General features: G+C 41.1%; 1 protein-coding gene and 1 pseudogene across 2 annotated transcripts in view; one reads left to right on the top strand and one right to left on the bottom strand.

The window, feature by feature from the left end:
- Positions 1 to 16,709, bottom strand: part of LOC142931801 (SH3 and PX domain-containing protein 2A-like) — a 47,944-nt gene extending 31,235 nt beyond the window's left edge. The window contains exons 1-5 of one of the 2 annotated variants that reach the window (XM_076075901.1): positions 15,676 to 16,709; positions 9,680 to 9,760; positions 4,189 to 4,264; positions 2,526 to 2,602; positions 1,615 to 1,706 (exon numbers count right to left, since the gene is read on the bottom strand). In XM_076075901.1, the coding sequence (XP_075932016.1) occupies positions 1,615 to 1,706; positions 2,526 to 2,602; positions 4,189 to 4,264; positions 9,680 to 9,760; positions 15,676 to 15,747 (398 nt within the window). In that variant the 5' untranslated portion in view covers positions 15,748 to 16,709. The remainder of the gene's footprint in view (positions 1 to 1,614; positions 1,707 to 2,525; positions 2,603 to 4,188; positions 4,265 to 9,679; positions 9,761 to 15,675) is intronic. The other variant, XM_076075902.1, reaches the window with a different exon arrangement.
- LOC142931843 (N-acetyllactosaminide beta-1,3-N-acetylglucosaminyltransferase 3 pseudogene) lies at positions 12,983 to 13,769 on the top strand (annotated as a pseudogene).
- Positions 16,710 to 17,115: the final 406 nt, after the last annotated feature.

Below are 17,115 nucleotides of genomic sequence, written 5' to 3'. Positions count from 1 at the left end.
CTGAACGAGGTAGAAATCACCGTAGCTTTGATGATAATGATGAAGACATTTTAACAACGTTCCACATGGGCAAAAGCAGTACAGTTCTATGTACAGTATCTTCCGTGTAAAGTTCACAAAGCCACACACGATGCAATCTATTTATCAAGATAAATCTAAAAAGGCCAATCAAACATTAAAAATAGAGTAAGACGTGTTTTTTTTTTTGCCACAAACACACACGACCTCGTATCAGTAGTGAGATAATGTCTGTCATCCATCAACAGTCAAGAGAAACGGCTTACAATTTTGCCAGCTTATTGCATGGCTCCCTCTTGTGATGGAGCAACATCACATCCATTTATTTATTTCAATCGGTGCTGTGACATCTGTTGACCATTAGATGGCAGTAGCAGATGAGGGCTTGACAAACAACACTACCGAGCTGCTTCTGCTAACAGTGGCAGAAACACCAGTAAAATGTTTCATGATGGACAAAATGTTACCAGTATGATTTGCCTCATTATTAAGCTCAGTTATTGTAATAGAGACATACCGGATTGATTGGATAAAAGTTGAATTTCTTTTTACTGCCTGTACTTGTCTTGTTTCAGTGACTGGGACTGCTGAACAAAGAATGTATCATTATCACATGAGCAGAAAAGCTATTTTGCTTTTATTTTTTGCTATTTTATCATTATGCTGTTTTCAAATTATTTCCAAAAATGTCACTGACTTCATTGATTTAACTTTTTGGTGGTAAACAGTTTAACAATGACGACATATAGAGAGTTTCTTCACCGTACCTCCCACATTGTAATTTAATTAGCATCATAAGATTACATTTTTTGTGATATTGTGAGTTTGTGGAAAAAAAAATAAAAAGGTTAACACCCTATAAGTCAATTAGACATTTTCCAGATCTTCAGGAGTGAACTGAGCACTTGGGTGGCATGGCTTTTAGACCTCAGCATCTCAATATAAATCGAGATCCTCCAAGACTGGAGGAGGATCTGGCTTTGAAGTGGGATTAACATGAGTGGGCAGTTAGGGTTAGAGGTGGTGGGCCTGGCGGTAGTGGAGAGACCACTTATGAGGTTACCACATGTTGCTCCTTGAGCGTGTTGGGAAGTGTACAAAGAAAAAAACCAAAAAGAGTTTAAATAAGAGAAAAATACTATCAGACACACTTCAATTGTACATTGTACTGAAACGAAAGAATATAATTTCATCTGAAAGTAATCGTGCAGCCACTCTGTAACTATTCCCACTCTGACTTTGAAGTGAGGATGACAAATGACTAGCATGAGAGTCTTATCTGTGCTGAGACTTGAACTCAGCTGCACTCTCGTGACACCGCTGATCCATACGCATTTGTTTCAGGGATCGGGCGTCACCTCCTAGAGATCATTATTAATAAAACACAGTGCCTCTCAACCAGCATCCATTAATCATCCCCGAGACACAGCAAAGTCTCCGGATCAGGACGGGTCAGCGCTGTCCCAGCTGCTGAACCACACTGTAGCCAGTGTTCACAACCCGCCAAAGGGCAGTGTTTGGTATCAAGCAGCTCACGTAACGAGATGATGCTCAATAATAGCTTTTGATCTTAAGTGTGCGGTCATAATTACTCACTCTGTGGGAGGGTTGAGGTCCTCTGATTTGGTCTCAAAGAACTTAAGGACCTCCTCACTTTGAGAAATGGGGGAGGGAAGCTTCATCAGAGCCTGCGGGGAAGAAGGACAAAAACACACATTAAAAAGATTGCAGGTGTGGTTAAAAGTGCTGGAGTTTGGTTTGAATGGCAATGAGTAACAAGTTTAGCACACTGAGTCATTGTACAGTCAGATGAGAAGACCAGGCGGAGATGTGAAGGGTGTGGAGGGGAAGGAAGAATGTCCTGAGCCCAGAGGGAGGGTTAAAATGAAGGAAAATACACAGAGGTGAAATTGTATAACAATCGCCTGTCTCAGCTGCACGGGCTTTCAAAATGAGACACTTCAGCCCGCTGCACCTGAATCAGAGAAGACAGCCTTGAAGGAACTATATTAAAAATAAATCTTTAAGCTTCTTGCTTTCGCAGAAAAATCTCGCTTTGTTTCTGTAAATTAAAACTGCACTTGCCCCACATTCATATCTCCAACCTAATGCATATAAGAGGGTCAGGTAGCCATCTGCACTCACTACTACACTTTAAGTCTGCTGATTCATTCTTATTCGTTGGATTCTGTCATACCCCTGTGTGCCCCCATTTCCCTTGTTTCCTTTATAGGCGGCCTATTTACATTGGTGACGGGAAATGACCAGTGCAGATAGAGCCGTTGCTTTCCTGTTGAGGCTGGTGGGGGAGATAAATGTTGAGGCCTGCCTTGAAAACACTGTGGAAAATGTTCAGGGAGTAGAGCATTGACGTGGATAAAATTCTCTCCCAACCAACATGTAAACCAAACATAAGTAGTGAACATTTACTTTCCGAGCAGGTGTATGGTGTTACTGACGATGTGATACTAAATGGGACATTATGAGACATACAGCCTTTGTCTTACTTTGCAGTAATTATCAAGGTGCTTCAGCCTTTTGACAGCGACATCTCTGATGTGACTTCGGCGAAACAAGACTTTACCTGAAGAAAAAAACAGAGCACTGAACATACAAATCCCAAAACACAAAATGTAAGATTAAACGTACTTATTAAAAGGCTTTGCTATTTGTGATGCATTTATTTATTTTTAAACCAGCACGTCATCAGAGATCCCTTATAAATATATGTATGCATGTCCGTGTGTGGATATGTATATATATATATAAATTAATCTGACGTATTGAAATGCAGGATGTATTGAATAAAACATCCTGCATAAAACACATGAATAAAACTAAAAAAACATCAGCATTTAGTAGAGCCTCTCGGGAGACGGATGTTTACACACCGAGGCTGTATCTTGACCCAATAATTAATTCATATGTTGTCAGCGTAAAGTCCAGCTGCAGGAAGTAAGTGTGTTTCCCTTTGATATGACATACTAATGAAAAAGTAGCATACATTGCATACATTTTTTAAATATTTAAAAACACAGGCTTGATTCTAAAAGCAGAAAAACTCCAAAGGGTCTTCTGACCCATAAATTGATGTCAGCAGTCGCAAAAAAGCTACTCATCCTCACATTATAACGCTTAGGAGACTGACTGCTATAATCATATAAATACGCAAGGAGCACTAAAACAGTAAGTCGTGCATGCTGTTTGATATGTGTAAGGGAAGACAGTTCACCCCATCTTGGGCTGACAGAGACTTGAGCTGTACAGCTTGTCTAACAAAGGAGCTCTTCACTGCTCTCCTCTGCTCTAGCCCACAATGAATTTATTACATTAGACAAATCCCTCTCTGCTTGCCTCCTACTGCCATGGAAGACCACAAATTGATTTAGCTTGGGTGGAGTATGGCAGTTAATCAAACAATAAGGAAAAATGTAATGACTGCAAAATCCATGCCAGAAAAGTTAATTAAAGACCATGTCTCCCTCATATTTGTATCTTTGTGAGGTCGGAATGTTTGAAGAGTGGAAACCACTCCCATACGTCATGCATATTAATCGGCAGACGGTATGATGGCAGGTTTGTTTCCTTTGCTATTTTTATAGCCTTGCACTCAGCTGTGTGTAATTAATCTTTTTCAATTGATTTAGGTGCAGGACCCGAGATCTGGAGGATTCTAATAGCCTCTCAACGGCTCTCATAGCTATCGGTGCAAACAGTGCCAACAGTGAAAACTATGGCCACAGTGCTGACAGAGATAACAGTGTTTACCTGAGGGGGAACCGGAGGGTGGGTGCTATGCTAGGAGAGCAGTGCACAGTGGGACTCACTCACATGCACTAACATGCACTAACATGCACTATAAGCACAAGCGCCCGGCTTATGTAAACCAAGCAAGTAGAAGCTTAGACAACAACACCACTTACCCATTCACAAACTGACTTCTTTACATAGCAAATAGTTGTTTGCTGCTATATCAATTTGTAATTACGGCTCCTTTAATAAATACATTGCAATTTGGTAGAGTATGTAGGTGTGCTAAAATGTCTGAAGGCCTTTCTTTTGCTTGTGCTTACGAGGCGCTTGAGTACTGCAGTGTCTTGAATAAATCTAAAATTGATGCAACAGTGATATCAGAGTGTTGTGCTTGCTATGATGCGGTGTGTTCATCACCTGGCAAAAAAGGAATGATCCTCTTTTTGGGGTCCTTCTGTCCTCCCTCGATTGGGAATTTGTCGAGTACTCGCATCTGCAACAGTGAGGGAGAAAGTAAAGAGCGACACAAACATGAGTTGTGCAGCAAAAAGGGCCTTTTTAATAACCCCCCCCCCTCCCAAAAAAACAATACATACCAATGTCAATTGTATCTACTACAAGTTAATCAGACAAAGTTGAAAGTGGAGGAATCTGAGATGAGAGTAGAAACAAAAAAAGGGATTGCAAACAGGAACAGTCGACCCTTTTGTTACGGTACATCATACGGAGTTCAAAGAGGGGTGAAAATACATATCGTCTGAGAAGCCACTGTGTTAACAGAGTCACTTATACCTCTGAGGCAGTGAACAAGGTTACGTCACCCACAATTATCTGAAAAAAAAAATATCAAAAGCAAGTTCCGCTTAACGAGCATAAAACGCCATCAGAGGAGAAAACACTTTGATGTCGACACTTGATACATCGAACCATTTACGGGGCGATACATATATGTCTGTATCAGTATCTGTCCCATGTGTACAAAGAAAGTGTGCCGTTCTTTGAATGATGAATGAGGTTGTTTTGCCGAGTGTTGAAAAAAACATGCATTGCAAATGTGCATGTATGTGTCTGCATGACGGACAAGAGTTTCTGGTTTCCTCTTTGAATAAATCATAGTACCGTAAACGCACGAGAGCATCCTACAGTGACACCCAGCTCAAAATCCAGATGCAGCCCCGCTTTTGTTTCGTTCTGCTTTGCTTTGTTCCAGATGTGCTCTGATAAACCGCAAAGACGGTCAGCGTCAAGCTAAAGCACACTCAACTGGGAGGAGGAGACCGGCAGACTAATTGTGGTCTCAACCGAGCCAAAAAGAGCCAGGTGGACAAACAGAACCAAGCTTGGGGAGGCAAATGGGATCCACTATGTCTGGGCATGCAGAAGTTGTTTGTGGGACTTTTCAAGTAAGGGTGGTTTGGTTTCTCTTCTTGTGGTTCTTCCCTTTCTTGAACTCATCTGCTGCCTTTGCAAAATCCATTAATGTCTCTCAGGGCATGGCGTTTCCCCCCTCCTCCAATATATATATATATATATAGAGACAGCTAACAAGAAATGGGTTTCTTTTGAAGAGGGAAGCCTTCATTATGCGTTACAGAAACAGGGAATTCTGCAAATTAAATCCCTTCCTTGTCTTTGTTTTTGGAGCATACAACTCTAATAAGACCAGAAATCTTACCGTGATGTGTGTGTGTGTGTGTGTGTGTGCAGGCGTGGTTAACCAGAGCTTTATACTCAGCCCTTTTACTTTGTCCTTACGGACGACTATTGTTTGTCTGACACATCGAACTGCATACATACAGTATCAGCCTCCCAGTTGGATGCAGCCGTTTCACCTCGGGGGAGAGAGAGGCGATAATGACACCGACCCCCCCCCCCCCCCCCGGGGGGACCTGCCTTGATACACTCCCCGCTCTACAGGACAGGTGTGAAAGTCATTTCTATGGCAACAGCCCGACAACTTGAAGGGAAAACATTTCTCACATTTCAGGGAGTTGCTGCATTTACTCCATATTGCTTCAGTGTGATAAAGCTGCAATCGGTGAATAAAAAAAAAACACTTTTTGTGATATTTGCTCAAACTGTCAATATATCCTCACAGAAGTACATAAGACAGATCAAAATAAAAAAATCTTCTGCCTCCTTTTTATTGCTCCATTTGACGTTACCATTCCACCGCGCCCACAGGAAAACCACCAATCAGTGCCGAGGAGTCTCTAACACTCAATCACTGCTCGTGAAGCTCATGGACTCCAATCAAACTGTCAAACTAAGCACGGGGGAATCTTGCAAATGCAATTAGGAGCACTAAAAGAAGGCAGAGGATTCTGATTTGTCACAGTCTCTTACACTACTGTGGAATGAGACACTGGGAAAAATGAACCATGTAGCAACAGGTGCTATGATGTAATCGTGTTTCTCAATCTCTTTTTTTACACACTTCATCTGCCTCACCCGGGACGGTGTTGAGTTTGCATACAGACGGGGAGGTTGAACAGCTGGACCTCTGGTGTGGACAGAAGAACCTGGAGCTGAAACGCCCTTAAAACTGTGGACGTAACAGTGGACTTCAGGGGGAGCACCTCTACACTGACTGACCATCCCCATACTGAGCAACACTGTGTCTGCTGTGGAAACCTTCAAGTATCTGGGATCCACCACCTCCAAGGAGCTCAAGTGGACTTCTAACATAGACACCGTCAGGGGAAAAAGGCCCATCGGAGGATGTACTTCCTGCGCCAGCTCATAATAAATACCGGAGAAGGGAAGTGTAATGAATAGTCAACCATCTCTATTTTGGCATTATGACGTTATGGACATGAACCCAAGCAGCTTCTGAACACTGTAACGATGATCATAGAAGCATGCACTGTGCAGCAGACAAAGAAACTGTTATGAGAGGAATCTCAGACGGGGGGGGAGTGTGGAGGAATGTTTGAGTGGGTAAACAATCTGATTCCATCCCCGGGCTGTATTTTGACATCTACTTTACAGTTGTTAAATTCAGAAAGACTATGATGCAACAGCCATCTTGGACAGAAACTGTCTCAGATTTATCAAGCATGTTGTTAAAAGAGCTGCAGAAACAAGAAACAAGTGATATAAACTCACATCGTATGCCTTTTTTAGTACTAACAAATTGTTGGAACTCTTAAAAGCACTAAAATCTTTGGGCTGTTCATCTCTTCTATCCATTGGCTACAATCGGTTTATTCATTGAGAAAGGGAAATCATTTTACACATGAAAGTGTGTTTACATATGGGGGAAAAAGTTGAATAAAGCTTTTTGTGGCTCAAGATGAAGCTGTCTGCAGTCTAAAAATGTGCCTCAAGTGACATCACTTCGGTCAGCTAGTAGTTGTTTTTTTTCAAGTTTGAAAATAAAAATGGTGGTGCCCAGTTAGAAAGAAGTGAGTTTACGGATGCTCTGTAGCACGCTCCTCATCTCTTGGCCACATTGGCCGACCCCCAAATTCCGATCAAACTGTCAGCCGTTGAGTCGATTTGTGGGTTAATGTAGGCCTCATGTTTCGACAAGGAAGAAGAGCGCATGGAATAAAGAAGATAATATCTGCTGCCTTGATTTTGACACTTTAAAAAAAAAACTCCACAATGAGTTCTTCTGACTTCTAAATAATCTTTAACGAGAGCAAGTGCTCTCAGCCATTAGTTTGTCTTCCCTCAGTAACAGTTTTTAGAGAAAAATAACCTTGTTGAAGTCTTCTCTTGTATCAAGAATATAGGCCAGACAAATTATAATGCAGACGGAGTAGAGTTGACCCTGGTCCAGTTCCTCGATCCAAACATAATGACGACTAAGGGATTTTGGAGAGGTTTCTGTCCATAAAGAAACCAGGCCAGCTTGCACACTCCACAATCCCCCTGAGGAATGCTGTGACCCATGTGCTCTGTCTGCTGTGGTTGAAGGGTGTGGAGGAGGGGAGCGCTCACTCCTTTCTCTCTGACGGTCAACGGTCAAGTCTGTCACACTGACCAAATCTGCTCACCTCAAACATATGCGGGTCAAAAACATTTCCCTTTGACACCAGAAACAACATTTTGGTGGAACTCAGGCTCAGCAGTATTCGGCATAAAAACAACCGCCTTTAAAACAAGGAATCAATGTGCTTAACTCTGCACATGCATTATAAAGACTTCACTTCGAGGTCAGCAGAAAAGACAAAGAGCAGGATTCAGGTAAAAAGGAGATCCTAATCATTTATGATAATTGCTTCCCAGAGGAACAGTTATGAGTTATGTTTAATGCAATGGGGAGGTTTGAAACAATAGCAGAAAGTGCACTTTTCGACATCCATTTTGCACCGAAAGTGGATCCCTCGTCTTTATCAGACAAACAACAAAGCTGCCTGTTGTTGAAGAGGGGTTTTATATGACCAGCTGGACAGTGCTAGCTGATGTTGGACACAATATGAACGATTGGCGACGGCTTAAAGGGCGTTCCTTGTTCTGTGACCTTACTTGGCTTTTCTGAATTCTGAATTAATGGTTCTCTGATGAGATCATGGTCACATTTGTCAGGCCAAGAGTGTCAGATGCATTTTTTTTTTCTCCTCTGTCAGCTTTTTCGCCAACATAGAACGAGCAATTGTGCTACGAATACAGAGAGCTGTGCAGTTGCCGGGGAAAGATTGTAGGTGTCAGTTGGCAGACACACGAGCAGAAGCTTTCTGCCTGGAGAAAAGACAAATATTGTAATAGAGGCGGTAGAGAAGAGAGACTATAGGTAAACTCAACACTATTGAAATCGGCAGCATGCAGCAGTTAAATAGCCGTCTTAACTGAACTCCCAGGGAAAAGCATCTTTTTTTCAGTCCTTAAATCTAAGCCTGCAAAACTGTTCATTACCCCAACAACTTACTCCTTATTTCATCCAATGCATTTTGTGATTGGTCCCTGCATTACCTGAACAACACCTTCCTGTAATTATTAGGTATTTTTTTATAATGGCATAATGGAATTTTTTTTAATGACCTGTTTGTTTTTTTACACCTGCTCAATCCAACACTAATCGTAGATTGTCTTCCAGAGTGCTTCGCTCCAAACACTTCATCTTTCACCTCTATGACTATATGCATGTAAGGACAAATATAATACAGTATCTCTATCCGTTTTGTATGGACAGCTGGAGACGGTTGCTCTTCAGATTACCCTGCCCAGACAAACACACCTCGGCAGCAGGGATCTATGGACAAGACTAGTGTTTACAGAGACAGGAGAGAAGCTCTGTTTCCATCAAACGGACCATGGGGCAGAATTTTCCCTGGCTATTAGCAAGAGACCAGAGAACAAAGGGTTTCCTCTGCTGCCTCCAATGCAGCCAGCCCACCAGAGCCACCGCGCTGGAGAGTGCAGTCTGGCAGAGAGAGTTATCAGACAAGAGCCGGAGAGTCTTTTACAACAAAACAAGTGCTTGATAAGGTATGCATTGATTTAGGTTTACACCCTTCACACTGTTGCTTAAGCTACTTAGATGTAGATCTTTTGAACAAACAATTCAGCTCTGTGTGGTTAAAATGTAAACCTGAGTCACTTTTAGGAAATGTGGAAATTTCCCTGGAGGCTACTGGATCCCTAAAAGATCCCGAGGCCCAGCTTTGCCCCATGCTGTATTCTGACTGAGGTCATGATTTCTTCCTGCATCTGCTGACTGGATTTCCCTCCATTTCCCTTTTTCCAAGCTGGCTCCAGCAGTCTTAAATGAGACCTTTCACTAAGCACACCGCCTTCCAGCAGCAGTAGAGAAAGACGTGACCAAAAGGTCAAACTGACCTCACAAGAGTTTAATATGAAGACACATCCAGGCCACACAAACAAGTTTTAAGTTTTAGATTCATTACGTGATTAATTAGTGACAGTAGAAGTATTCAGTTAATTTACCAGTACAACATACCTGCAGCTCAAAGAATTTGCTGTACCTCCTGTAGATGATATGGGAAGTGGAGTCTGAGTAAGAGACGTTGATGAGGTACACCTAGTGAGAGAAGCACAAACAAGAGAGGCCCATTAGGAGCAAGGCCACTTTGTCAAAGATACCACGGCACCACTTTAGCTTGCCTTCCCTTAATGACACAAAGTGCATTCCCTCCTGAAAGGTCAAATAAACTCATTAAGTACGTCTGTTTCCGTCACACATTGGAAATACATCAGGGGTCAATGAGAGGGCCAATAGAGGTCAAGTATTATGTCATTAAAACCATTCATAATGAATTACACTTGTTCCTGAGTGCAGCTGATTGAATGCGATTCAGACTTCAGTGGTTTTAAAATATTTCAGGTTTAAGTCTCGACTTTAATAATTATTCAACAGTGCCGATAACAAAGAGCTATGAGGCTTTTGGTTCTGGTCTGCAAACACAACTCTGCGTGGTTGTTCTTATGATATACAATCACCGGGAGCTAGCAAGCTAGCGAGCTCCCTGTGATTGGTTCAAACCCGCCCTGAGTCGACTGTCTGAGGAAACAAATTATCTTTCCACAATGAACAACTTCCAGCACGTGTATATCTATCACCAGGAATAACGACAAGTAGGGTTTTAAAAAGGTACACTGGTCTCACGGTATACCCTGGCATTAGAATTGACGGTTATTATTGCGTGTATATTTGCTTATTCAAGGTATTGAAAAGAACTGACATAAGCTACTGTGTGTGAGTTAAAAGAACAGACAGGAGCAATCTGGCTGCGCGGTTTGTGTTAATTGCTAATAATCACAGGAAATCATTTTCATTTAGTTGTTAATTTAACATGCTTGGATGTAAACTAACACAATTCAGTTATTTAAGATGGTAATTTCTCAAGCCTTTAAGGATCATTGCAACTGAGAATAATAATAATAATAATAATAATGATAATAACGATAATAACAATGGAATAACAATAGATTGTGAAACCGTGATATTTTCTGAGATGGTTATGGTACCTTGAAAATCTCATACCGTTACAACCCCAAAGACGGGGAAGAAGTGTACTCATACGGAAGCTGAAATGGGAATATTATTTCCTCGGCAGGCTTTAGTCATTAGAAGAACAGAACACTGTTATCAGAATTCTTCCCAAAATATATCTTTTCCTGTTTGCCTCAACAACAAAGGGCCCACAAACAGTTGTGCACTCCGACCTCTGCCCTCAGGTTCGGAAACAGATGGCTGCACCTAATGCATTTCCATCTAAGCGCATGGCACAGAGTGTTTAGAAAAGCAGCATTTACACATATGGTGGCAATCTACAAGGACATCAGTTACTAGTTTGAAATGCAGTTTTCAGTCTGCACACGGTTCATGACAGAAAGATTGTGCAGCGAGGCAGGACAAGTTCACCAGCAGCTCGCTAATTACACACAGGTCAGACAGCATGACCAAACACTCTTGAATTTAGGCAACAGCATGGCTCAAAGTGAGGGTGTGTGAGGTCAAGATACACCTCAAAAAGAACCATGAACCGTGCAACACTGTGAGGAATTGATTGTGATGTTTGCAACCAACAATACTGATATCTCATGAGCCTAATATAGTTTTATGGGAGATGACTACATTCTTTCCAGCAGATTCAAAGCAAGTACAAAGCAAATGGATACACATTGACAGTATGTGTGGGCTCATCTGGAATACATTACCATGACTGGTGGTCATATGCAGCTGACAGCCACATTTTTACTCTGATTAAAGTCTGCATTAAATAGGGCTGTCCTCGACCAAAGCCATTTTTAGCTGACTAACACTCATATGATTGTGTCGACTGATTGATTAGTTGATAATCCAAAGGCATAGTTTTGCATATGGACAATAGGGACATGCTCCTACCAATATTTTGAGGGGACAGAATTGTCCCTACCAATATTTGAGCAAAACTTCATTAGCATTATCCTGAAAACACACATTAAGAAGACAGCTAACTGTGCGGGTGAGGCGGTCGTGTTCACTGCAGCGATTTTACACACAGCAACTATATGATGAACTATACAGTATATACTGTATATGCACAGAATTGGATTCATATTGTGATAAATAGGCTAGACATAGCGTAAGAAGGATTTTAAAATGAATGGGACTGTAGACTACAGAAGGAAGAATGAGTCTTACCCTCTGGAGGTGGTCATTTGTTAAATGGACTTGTTTAAATAGAACCTTTCTAGTCTTTTGATCACTCGAAGCTCATTAAACTAGACTAGACGTCAACATTCCCCCATTCGCACACAGTCATACACCGATGGCAGAGGCTGCCATGCAAGGTGAATCTAATCCAAATACTCAGAATACTCCGGCTATGTAAGTAAACAAGTATTGGTTTCCATGCACTCTCTGGTTCCAGTGCAGTGAATCCCTGGAAGGAAGTCACACTTGGGGACAAAAGACAAAGGGTTGCTTCTTTCCTCTCTCTAACCGGATAAGCATTTTCAGTTGCTTAGCTCATCGATAATGAGATTTTATTTTTTTTCTCCCTCCCTCTTCTTGCCTCAGGGGGACTTCCCAGCCAACCCTCATCTCCGGCTTCCATCCCAAGGGAAAGTCTGTGCCCTCTGTTTAGTGGCCTCTGGGAGTCTCCCTCAGCAGGAGATGGATGATGCAATTGATCCCACCTCTCAGGTTAATTAATCCAATTGTACCTGATGGACTAATATACTTTTGCAGTCCCTCTGAGAAATGTCTTGTTGCTCATTGGATTTGATTACTCAAGTCAGTACGAAAACACAAGGACCAATCAAACCAGACTAGGAGTCTACAGCCACACTAGCATATTTGACCCAACGCAATTCATGCAGTTTAGCATTCGGATTCTCCTTCTTTGTATATGTCTCTTTACGCTGAACTAACTGGCTTTGAAATTAAGACATTCAAAAAAATGTCAAACTCTTCCTTAACTATATTTGTGATACTTGGAATGCTGCTTCAGCATTCCAAGTATTGTTCTTTGAATCTTTATTCAACTTCTTCCCTTCTGATATTTCTTCCGTAAGTTTTTTGGCACGTGCTCCTTCCACATTTTTTAAGCTACAGAAAACATAAAGTTGACTCAATTACATTTTTTTATTTGATTCAATTACATTTTTTTTAATTTTCTAAGTTGACTCTATTTAATTTTTTAAGTTTATCCACTTTTTATTTTTTAAGTTGATTCAATTCAACTTTTTTACATTTTTTTAATTGATTCAATTACATTTTTTTTTTTTAATTGTTTTACAATTTTTTTTTGTTAAAAGCTCCCCTTCCAACTACGACCGCCGAGAGGTTCTGCGCAAAACATGGGCTGAAGAGAGGTCAGAAAATGGTATGCATATATTCGGAGGATCTTCATCGTAGGAACTATGGATGCTGGTTGGGAGGGAGATAGACTGAACAAACTCCTCGAACTGGAGCATCGTCAGTACAATGACATCCTTTAATGGGACTTTAAAGATTAATTCTACAATCTCACCCTGAAGCAGATACTCTTCCTTGAATGGTTGGAAAGAAACTGTTGTCATGCTCGCTTCTTACTTAATAGTGATGATGACGTCTTTGCCAACACAAACAACATGGTTGAGTATCTCCAAGCCCACAAAGATAACAATGGAAGCAAGCACCTCTTCATTGGCAATCTGATGGTCTATTCACCTCTAATCAGAGATGTATGGAGCAAGTATTTTGTTTCAGTTGATCTGTACAAGTCAGAATATTTCCCTCCCTACTATAGTGGTGCGGGCGTCATCATGTCTGTCCACACAGTTTTGGTCATACAGTATACGAGGTGTCCAAGTCCATTGATACTATTACTATTGATGATGCTTACCTTGGGATATGTCTGGCCAAAGCAGGACTAAGTCCTGCTTCCCATATGGGTGTGGAGCCATACGGATGGTACGTTCCCTCCCGCGGAATAGATCAATATGACCCTTGCTATTTTAAAGAAAAGCTACTGGTACATAGATTTTTTCCAGCAAACGTGTGTTTTATGTGGAAAAAACTGAATGACCCGAACCTGAAATGTACAAACAAATGACTTCAGAAAAACAGAACTTAAGCTTTCAGGTGGTAAAGAAACTTTTGTTACTTTGTTTATTCCCTCTTCATGTCCAACGCACAGTCCAATCATTTTTCTTCACGTGGAACGTGGGAGAGTATGTTTTGTGTATAAAATATCAACATAACAGTTGTCAACTTGATGGTGTGTTGGTGTTGTGATTACAGCTGGTATTGATCTGCAATACATTTTTACTAAAAACTGAATCATGACCGAAGCACATAATCCAAACTCCAACTGAAATGAAAGTTTTTATATATATCTGCTCTGTATCACTTGTCTTGAGTTCTCCCTTGAAACCATTCCGAAACTAAAATCATGGTTTCACCATGGAACCATCTATTTATTCATTAATTTGCCAGAGTACCATTAGTTCTCTGACTACTGTGGTGTCATTTTCTGAAGATTATATTTGTCTTGTATAATTGCCTGTATTAATTAAATGTGTGCAATGTGTTCTCTCTGAGACTGCGAGGAGCTCTTGTTTAGTCAGTTTCACAGATATAAGTTATCAAAATGTATCCTCACTATGTGATAAGGTATTGAAATGTATCCTCACTATATAATGCAGTATTAAAATGTATTCTCACTATGTGATAAGGTATTGAAATGTATCCTCACTATATAATGCAGTATTAAAATGTATTCTCACTATGTGATAAGGTATTGAAATGTATCCTGTGAGAAGCTTTTATCTTCTCAATCCCACAGAGATCATTTGTGAGAACCCAGTCTCTGTAGCCAGGTGCACCCGGATGACAACAAAAAGTTGTAGCATTGACAAAAGGCTGATGCAGACAAAGGCATTGTTTTTAACAGAATAAAGTGCACAGGAAATGCATTTACACTGAATTTAGTGCATTATTACAAAGTAAATCTATTATTGCATTGAACTCCACTTAATCCAGTGTGTTTCACTGACAGTGAAAAGAATGTCCAGATTATCGAGAAATATGAATGTCTTGGAGGAGCTGAAGACTTTTTGGCTCAGCTGAAGGTTATAACTCAGTTGGATAAAGCAGTATCAACTCTGTACTATCATAGACAGATGGTCACACTGCTACACAACAAACATTGAGGGCCACAGTCTTCGAACAACAACCTAGATTAGTTTTCCTGCTAAAGTCTCGTGGTTATCTATCTTCACAAACATGAACACATCTTGTCCTGCATCAAACAGTCACGGGGGGGAGGGGGGGGGGGGGGGGGGGAGTGCACAGCTAATGTCAGTTTGCAGGCCAGATTAGTTAATTTGCTGGTCAGCTGCAGCACATTAAACAGCATGTAAAGAGCATACCTGCAAACATTCCGCTGGCTGGATGCTGCTGTGGCTCTAACGCTTCAATACCACTGCTGGCTTGTAAGCTGTTTACTTTTTCTCTCATCAGCCTACGAGCTGCTGTCAGTTAATTAAACTAGTCCCTCCAGCCTTTCTGGTACCCCCCCCCCCCCCCCCCCCCTAACCCTAATGTCAGAATGATAACATGCTCATAACCGACCATGCAACCTAAACCAAAACATTGTACAAATGAACCTTTTGACCTGTCGATGGCACGAGATGAGAAGTCAGGTACCACGTCAAACCATCATCCATCCACATTTAACTCAAATGCAATTCCTCATGAAAATCCAGGGGAACACAAAAGTGATTTTTAATCTCTGGACAAGTTGAATGTTTGTTCAAAAGTTTAAGGCTTATCATTCCAACTGTTGTTAGGTTATTAAAGTCGGTGCCGAAGTGGTGGACCTGCAGCGGACATTGTTATTTATGCATGGAGCTGCTGGCGACGCGCTTTATAATTCGGAGCCCAATGTTAACATTTGTAAAGTAAATAACGAACGTCACTTCAACTACACGATAGCGTGGACCCAGAAGGAAGAGACAACTTACATAGTGTTTGGACGGGTTCCTTCTCTTCTGCACGTCCACAACGTTAACGTCAAGCACGTTTCGGAGCTGCATCTTGACCAAATGGAGGGTTCGCACCAAAGAAACGCTACAAAAGAAGATGCTCACCCATAGAAACGATACTGAGTATTAAAAAAAAAAAAAAAGTTGGTAGAAGGAGAAACTTTGGGTGCATCCATAAAAGCGACGTAGTCAGGACGGTCTCGGAGCTTCTGGACTCCTCGTGAAACATGACAACGCGATGAAAGCTGGTTTTCAATCGGTGTTCTCCTCCCTCAAGGGGGGCTGGACAGCGGGGCGGTCCCGCTGCAGCTGGCTGGACACTCTGCACGGAACCCTTTGAAGACGTCAGACTGCTTGTGAATTGTTTCTTGTTGCTCTGAAAGCCATTGAGAGTTTGGAGAGAAGAAAATATATACAGCCTATATGAAAAAAAGCACCTTTTCCGTCTGCATATATGGCAAACGAATTCGCTCCTTCCAAGTGAAGGCAGGGGCATAAATCCACGAGGAGAATGGAGGAGAAGAGGAGAATAACATGTACTTAATTTCCCCACACGGGGGCGCTACACAACACTAAAATAAAGCAGCTACCCTTTTTTAATAAAGCGGTGCATTTTATTATTACAATTATTTGCACTCTGCAAACATGGAGAACAATGTGCATTTTCTCAAGTACAGTTTTAAGGTATTTTTGTTTGAGTGTTTCATGCCTTCTTCTACTTCTACTCCACTACATTACAAAGGGAAATATTGTACTTTTTACCCCAGTAGGCCTACATTTATTTGAGAGCTGTAGTTTTTAATTCTTTTGTCCGGATTCAGATTTGACACATTATATGATTTGTTTAAATTTCTGATAATTTGTTTCAAATTATGAGTTCCTCGAGCTCAATACCTTGATACTACAGTTTGATTATGACACTTCTGTACTCTAAAAAATACATTTGTAAAATGTTTATTGCAGAACTTGTTTACATTGTTTAGTATTACTACTTTTAAAGCATGTTAATACTGCTCTCACCCCTATAACGTGATGTGCTCAGTCAGTGTCAAGTTATTTACTACTAGAACTAAAATCTTAAAAGACACAAAAACAAGCAACAGGAATCCTTAGTATCTTAAGGTAGCCTGTGCCAGTGTGTTGATGTGGCGACTGACATACCCACGTGTACTGTGAGTTATTAAAATTAAAATAATACGGTATTAAAGGCCAATTAAACTGAATCATAAGGTTATGCATGCTCTAAACATGTAGGTTGTAATAGTCCCAGGCTATGACTGCTTAATTACTGTGAATTGGCGGAATTGATCAATTAATCCACATCATCTGACTCCTTGTAACATAATGTGGGGCCTAGCCCGAACAAAACAACTTCTATTTCCTCTTCATGACGACAGGAACACAACTAGCATGCGTGGT

This window comes from Anarhichas minor, unplaced genomic scaffold, assembly GCF_050575085.1.
Source record: "Anarhichas minor isolate MPS153535 unplaced genomic scaffold, ASM5057508v1 ptg000054l, whole genome shotgun sequence".
NCBI lineage: Eukaryota > Metazoa > Chordata > Actinopteri > Perciformes > Anarhichadidae > Anarhichas > Anarhichas minor.
This window is presented reverse-complemented; position numbering and strand designations above follow the sequence as displayed.